The sequence below is a fragment of the Dipodomys ordii genome, unplaced genomic scaffold, assembly GCF_000151885.1.
Source record: "Dipodomys ordii isolate 6190 unplaced genomic scaffold, Dord_2.0 Scaffold33, whole genome shotgun sequence".
NCBI lineage: Eukaryota > Metazoa > Chordata > Mammalia > Rodentia > Heteromyidae > Dipodomys > Dipodomys ordii.
In genome coordinates, this window is record NW_012267249.1 from 110,997 (window position 1) to 118,098 (window position 7,102).

The window sequence follows — 7,102 nt, forward strand, 5'->3', positions numbered from 1 at the left end:
GCTCATGCCTGAAATCCTTTTATTCAGGAGGCTGAGATCTGAGGACCAGGGTTGGAAACCAATCCACAGGCAGGAAAGTCCCTGAGATTCTTAGCTTCAATTAGCCCCTTAAAAACTGGAAGTGGGCTGGATGCCAGTGGCCCTTGCCTGCAATCCTAGCTACTCAGGAAGCTAAGATCGAAGATCGCAGTTCAAAGCTAGCCCAGACAGAAATCTGTGAGACTCTTCAATCAACCACTAAAGAGCCAGAGCTGAAGGTGTGGCTCAAGTAATAGAACAGCAGCTTTGAGAGACAAAAAAAGCTTGAACCAAGAGTTTGAGACTCTGAATTAAAGCCCACTATTAGCATTAAAAAAAAAAGAGGGCTGGGAAGGGGGCTCAGGGGTAGAGGGCTTGCCTTGCATGCCTGAGGCCCTGGGTTCGATTCCTCAGCACCACATTAGCAAAAACAATAAAAAAAAGCCGGAAGTGGCACTGTGGCTCAAGTGGTAGAGCGCTAGCCTTGAGCTGAAGAGCTGAGGGACAGCGCCCAGGCCCAGAGTTCAGGCCCCACGACTGGACCAAAAAAAAAAAAGAAAGAAAGAAAGTCACCAGGTGCTGGTGGCTCATGCCTGTAATCTTAGCTACTCAGGAAGCTGAGATCTGAGGATCATGGTTCAAAGCCAGCCAGGGCAGGAAAGGCTGTGAGATTCTCATCTCCAATAAACCACTCAGAAAACGGGAAGTGGCGCTGTGGCTCAAGTGGTAGAGCACTTGCCTTGAGCTGAAGAGCTGAGGGATAGCCTCCAAGCCCAGAGTTCAAGCCCCATGACTGACAAAAACAAAGTCTCTTCCTGACAAGTGTCTTGATACAGTTATTCTGAGTTATTGTGGGTGGATAAAGAGGTACAGTCACTTCCTGCTAAATTGTCAGCTAACATGGGGCAGAATTACAGACTCCTGTGAAAGCTGAGAAGTCAAACATCATCCCATCTCCATTCATAGGAGACCCAGAGCACAAAGAATTCCACAAAGGAGATGAAACAGCTCTGCATTCAGTGGCATTAATTGGAAGATTTAGCTGAGAATCATACCAACAGAAACCTCAGAAGCACCTGATGTAATAGACAAGTTAGCAGAAAGAAGGCAGAATGGCTTGAGTTCTAAATGCAAGAGAACAGATCCTTAACAATGCCTCACTATATAACCCAGACTGGCCTCAAACTCATGATCCTATTTTAGCCTCCCAAGTACTGAAACTATAGGTGTGTGCCAATCATGATGCCCAGCTTTGGACAGAAAACTTAAAAAGGAAATAGAAGAGTGTGTGCGTGCGTGCGTGCGTGTGTTAAAGAAAAAGGTTTGAGGGGCTGGGAAGTTGGCTCAGTGGTAAAGCGCTTGCCTTGCATGCATGAGGCCCTGGGTTCGATTTCTCAGCACCACATAAGCAAAAAAAGAAAAAAGCCGGAAGTGGCGCTGTGGCTCAAGTGGTAGAGCGCTAACCTTGAGCTGAAGAGCTAAGGAACAGCACGACCGGACGCAAAAAAAAAAAAAAAAGAAAGAAAAAGGTTTGAGTATAACTGAATGTACATGTCTAAATTCCAGAAAATCAGAATTAAAGATCAAGAAAGAAGTTAGGCATAGAGTTATAAATTTAGAAATCTGGGGCCAGAAGTATAGCACAACTAGTATTTACTGAACAAGTATGAGAGGCCCTGAGTTCAATACATATGGCCAAAAACATTCAAAAGCAGATAGTTTAAAGAATACATTCCTAGCTACTCTGGATGCTACAATCTGGAGAATACCAGGCTCACAGCTTGCTAAAAAGTCTAAAAGACTACATCTTCAATTAACCAGCAAAAAGCTGGCTAGAGGTGTTGCTCAAGAGGTAGAACACCAGATGCGAGCAAGCAGGCCAAGTCAGAGCACAAGGTACAGGATTCAAGTCCCAGAAAAGAGAGAGAGAAAAAGAAAAAAAACTTTACACAGAGATAACTGAAGTCACTGAGGAGTTCAAATTCCTCAACTACTTTTCCTCAAACTACTTCCCCAGTGCAAACAAGATTTAGAAGCAGGGGACTGGATTGTCCAAGTTAGTAAATTCCAAGTAGCTGAGAGGTAGAGATTGGATGAACACAGTTCCAGAACAGCCTAGAAGGGAAAAAAGTGGGTGAGATCCTATCCCAAAGAGCCTATGATCTCAGTCTGAGGCCAGTCAATAACTCAAGACACTTCCTGAAAAATCACTATAGTAAACAGGGCTGGGGACTTGGCTAAAGTGGTAAAATACCAAGCTAGCAAATAGGAGGACCAGAGTTTACAATCACCAAAAGAAAAAAAAATTCACATCTGAATGATAGTACACAGCAGCAATATATACATACACACACACACAAACACCTGTATCTCAAAAAGAATACCCAAAGTGTTGGGTATTCTTGACACAGTCTGATTCAGAGATAAATGTGCAGATCTACATCCTATCACTACAGGTTAGACTAAGTACTTTATATACCAAAATGTTATTATCAGTTTAACCTGTTTTCAAAGTAAGTAGTATCTACTGCTCTTTCTGTAAGAATGAATACAAAGATGCATATTTAGAATCACAATTTCCTAATTCCTAAGTCAAGTATGGTAGTACACTTCAATAATCCCAGCACTTGTGAGTTTGAAATTAGCCTGAGCTATATGGTTAGTTCAAGGCCAGAATGAAGTATATAGCAAGACACTGTCTCAAAAACAAAATTTCCTAAAAATTATTCAGTATCAAGGACATACCAAGTATACTTGAAATTTCCTATAGAAGTTTATAAGACTTATCTTCCTATAGAAGTTTATAAGACTTATCATGAGCAAAGGCTAGAGCCAACCTTTATGGGAGAGAAGAGCGAGGAAGGACATGAAACCTTCTTCCTCAAAAGAAAGGATTAGAGTGCCCAAAAGGCCTCCCAATGGGAAAGGATGCAGCCCCCCACCCTATTTTTTTTTTCTTGCCAGTCCTGGGGCTTGAACTCAGGGCCTGGGCACTGCTCCTGAGCTTCTTTTGCTCAAGGCTGGCACTCTACCACTTGAGCCACAGCACAGCTTCTGGCTTTTTCTGTTTATTGGTACTGAGGAATTGAACCCAGGGCTTCATGCACCCTAGGCAAGGACTCTACCACTAAGCCACAAACCACATTCCCAGCCCAGAATGCAGCCCTTAAATACATGAGTACACAAATATGAATTAAAGTTAAGGATTGTGAACTGACAGAGTAAAAACATTAAACTTACTTTTTTCAATGAGCTGGTCCTGTACTCCTGCCAATGCACTTACTGCCTAAAAGAAAGGCCAATGGTTACTACATACCACAGAGAAAAGGAGAATTTATACCCTTTGACAAAGGGCCACAGAAGACAACTCCACTTACAGCTGCTGAAGTAACTGAGGATTTACTGAAGAGTCTCTCAGCTTCCTTAAACTTCCGGTTCCTCCGATCGTTTTTGCTATTGGAGTTTCTAAAACATACAGAATTTTGTTATAAGCATACTTCTATGTCTATACAGTTGGAGCTAGGGATATCCAGGACAGATGGAAGGAACTTATTCTTCCTTTTAACCAAGTTTCACACAGATATTCTGATCCTCATGAATTGGCCCAAACAACCTTTATGTTAAATTCTACATACACAGCAGTACTTCCCAATGGATGAGATATGCCCCCATTGTAAAGCTGAGCTTTTATTAGTTACTTTAGAAACATTTTCATTTATAATTTTTTTCTTTTTTTTTTTCTATCGGTTATGGGACTAGAACTTAGGGCCCAAACCCTGTCCCCAAGAGCTCTTTTGCCCAAGGCTAGTGCTCTACCACTTTGAGCCACAACACCACTTCTGGCTTTCTGGTAGTTAATTGGAGATAAAAGTCTCATGGGGGCTGGGAAGGTGGCTCAGTGGTAGAGTGCTTGCCTTGCATGCATGAGGCCCTGGGTTCAGTTCCTCGGCACCACATAAGCAGAAAAAAAAAGAAGCCCGAAGTGACGCTGTGGCTCAAGTGGTAGAGTGCTAGCCTTGAGCTGAAGAGCTGAGGGACAGCGCCCAGGCCCAGAGTTGAGTCCCCATGACCAGACTCAAAAAAAAAAAATTTTTTTTTTAAAGTCTCACGGATTTTCCTGCCTGAGCTCGCTTTGAACCATGATCCCCAGATCAAACTCCTGAGTAGCTAGGATTATAGGTGTGAGCCACCAGTACCCAGCTCAATTATTTTAATAAGAGGCAGAAGGGACTGAGAGACATGAGAGATGTGCATTGCCCAGGGGTGGCAGCCAAGCACATCACTAACCCCTCATCCTACCTGTCCAAATCTCCTTCTTATCCATTTCAATATGCATTTATTTTAATGTTTAAATGAAATAATAACTAGTATAAAACCTAGCTGTGATAACACAGAGTTGTAACCCCAGCTTTCAAAGGCTAAACCACGAGGACTGTAGTTCAACACCAGTCTGTGCTACATGGCAAGGCCAATTAGCACACACCAGTGATCACAAAGTGTCTTGTTAACAAACTTATTTTTCACATTTAAGAAATAACCAGGTACTTTAGAAAAATGCCTAGAAGCTGGGTGCCGGTGGCTTATGCCTGTAATCCTAATGACTCAGGAGGCTGAGATCTGAGGATTACAGTCCAAAGCCAGCTAAGGGCAGGAAAGTCCATGAGACTCATCTCCAAGATACTACACAGAAAAAGCTGGAAGTGGTACTGTGGCTCAAGTGGTAGAGCACTAGCCTAGAGTACAGAGAGGCTCAGAGACAGTGCCCAAGCCCTGAGTTCAAACCCCAGGACCAGCAAAAAAGAAAAAAGAAAATGGTTGGAGCCAAAGTTGAGTCTGGAACATCTTTTTAAGGCCAAAATTAAACAAAGTGCCCCTCCAAGACTTATTATAAGGTCATATCAGTAGGAAAAAGGAGCTAGGTGCCCTTGGCACACATAACAATCCTAGCTACTCAGGAGGCTAAGATTTGAGAATCATGATTCAAAGACAGCTTGGGCAGACAAGAGACTCTTAGCTCCAATTAACCAGAAGGAAAAAACACACACAAAACAGAAATAAAGGCATAGCTTAAATGGTAGACCACCAACCATGAAAGCTAGATGTGGTAGCATACGCCTATAATCCCACACTTGGAGGACTGAGGCAGGAGGATTGTGAATTGGGAGGCCAGCATGGGTTACATTGTGAAACCCTGACTCAAAAGAGGAGGGGCTGGAGATTAGGAGGGCTATATACCTATCTAGGTATAAACACCTTTGAAAGAGAGAGAGGGAACACACATACACAGGTTAATGACTTGTAAACATGGGCTGAGAAGGTGGCTCAGTGGTAGAGCGCTTGCCTTGCATGCATGAGGCCCTGGGTTCAATTCCTCAGCACCACATAAGCAAAAAAAGCTGAAGTGATGCTGTGGTTCAAGTGGTAGAGTGCTAGCCTTGAGCTTAAAAGCTGAGGGACAGAATACAGGCCCCATGACCAGCAAAAAATAAAAAAAATAAAAAATAACCTGTAAATATAGGTAAAGGATATCAACTATTCGGGTACTACATTCTTTCAGTTCTTCTATAGACTGAAAAATAACCACATTCATTAATTTGACAGAAATGTATTGCTATAGAAATACCAGGTACAGCTGGATCCCAGACATAGCAACAACTAGAAATTAAAAACATTAAGGAGAGCACTGCTTGGAAGCCTCATACAGCTCTGCTATGGATCCTTATTTACAACTGTGGGCTCTGTCCAAGGTTACTTAGAGAAACAGTTGAAGAATCACAGTTCAAGCCCAGACCATTTTTCATACCTCCTACTTTTACTACTGGCTACCAAGAACATAAGAGACCTAAAACAAATATTACCAGAGCATCTGACACTCACTTTTGGTTAGTTAGATAACGATCCCAGCCACGAATAATATTGCCATACATCTGAGTGTCTTCCAGATAGCTTCCTTCAAAAGCATAGATCTGCCTCTCCAAGTTTGCAAGTGTTTCCTGAGAAATAAAAACAGGGACATGGAAAACATGTTTAAACGTGAACATTAAGTAGGAACAAGTTGAAATCTTGCTATTTTTAAGGTCATACACTAATGGCTCATGCCTGTAATCCTAACTGCTGAGGAGGATGAGATTTTTTTTTTTTTTGGTCTGGTTGTGGGGCTTGAACTCTAGGCCTGGGCGCTGTCCCTCAGCTCTTCAGCTCAAGGCTAGCGCTCTACCACTTGAACCACAGCGCCACTTCCTGCTTTTTTCTTTTTGCTTATGTAGTGCTGAGGAATCAAACCCAGGGCCTCATGCATGCAAGGCAAGTGCTCTACCACTGAGCCACCTTCCCAGCTCAGGAGGATGAGATCTGAGGACTGAAAGCCAACCCAGGCAGGAAAGCCCTTGAGACCCTATTACTCCGGTTAACCACCAAAAAGCCAGAAGTGGAACTGTGACTCAAAGAGGTGCTTCAGGCCCAGTTCAAGTCCAAGTATAGGCATAAAAATAAAATAAAAAATAAGCCAAGCTAATCCACATGAAACTATCTTTATATAGAAAGATGTTCAGGGCTATAGTCTAGACCTGAGGGTGACGGACCTCTTTGTAAACAGAAAGGCATGTACAGAGCCTGTTCTGGGGGAGGGGGGAGGGAGAAAGAAGCATAGAATATCCTTCCCAGTAAAACAAAACTGGCCGTCAAGACAGGACTGAAGCAGAACGCGGGCCGGCGCCCACTCCAGGAAGGAAGGGTGAGCAAGCAGCCTCTCGGCTTCTACTCGCCTCCCCCTCCCCGCAGGCTCCGACAGGCCCCGAGACCCGGCTGCCAGTTGCTATGGCAACCTGGAAGGGCAGCGGCAGGTGAGAGGGGCCTCCCGGGGCGCACCGCAAAACGCGGGGTGGGGAGGGCCAGGATGCCTCGGGTGCTGGCAGCCCGGAGAACACCCCACGAGTCCTAATTCCCCACCTGCGTGAGGACGCCGCTCCGCTTCCAGGGGCTCCCGACGGGAACACGCCACCGCGGCCCACTGCCCGTCAAACACGCCGCCCAACCGCTCCGCTCCCGAGTCCCAAGGCCACGGCCCCGCCTCCCACAGCCGCCC

At 44.5% G+C, this 7,102-nt stretch overlaps 1 protein-coding gene across 2 annotated transcripts in view; it reads right to left on the minus strand.

Moving 5' to 3' along the window:
* Meaf6 (MYST/Esa1-associated factor 6) overlaps positions 1-7,102 on the minus strand; it is a 31,100-nt gene that overhangs the window by 23,500 nt on the left and 498 nt on the right. For both annotated transcript variants that reach the window (XM_013017015.1, XM_013017014.1), the window contains exons 2-4: positions 5,896-6,011; positions 3,396-3,483; positions 3,259-3,304 (exon numbers count right to left, since the gene is read on the minus strand). In XM_013017015.1, the coding sequence (XP_012872469.1) occupies positions 3,259-3,304; positions 3,396-3,483; positions 5,896-6,011 (250 nt within the window). The remainder of the gene's footprint in view (positions 1-3,258; positions 3,305-3,395; positions 3,484-5,895; positions 6,012-7,102) is intronic.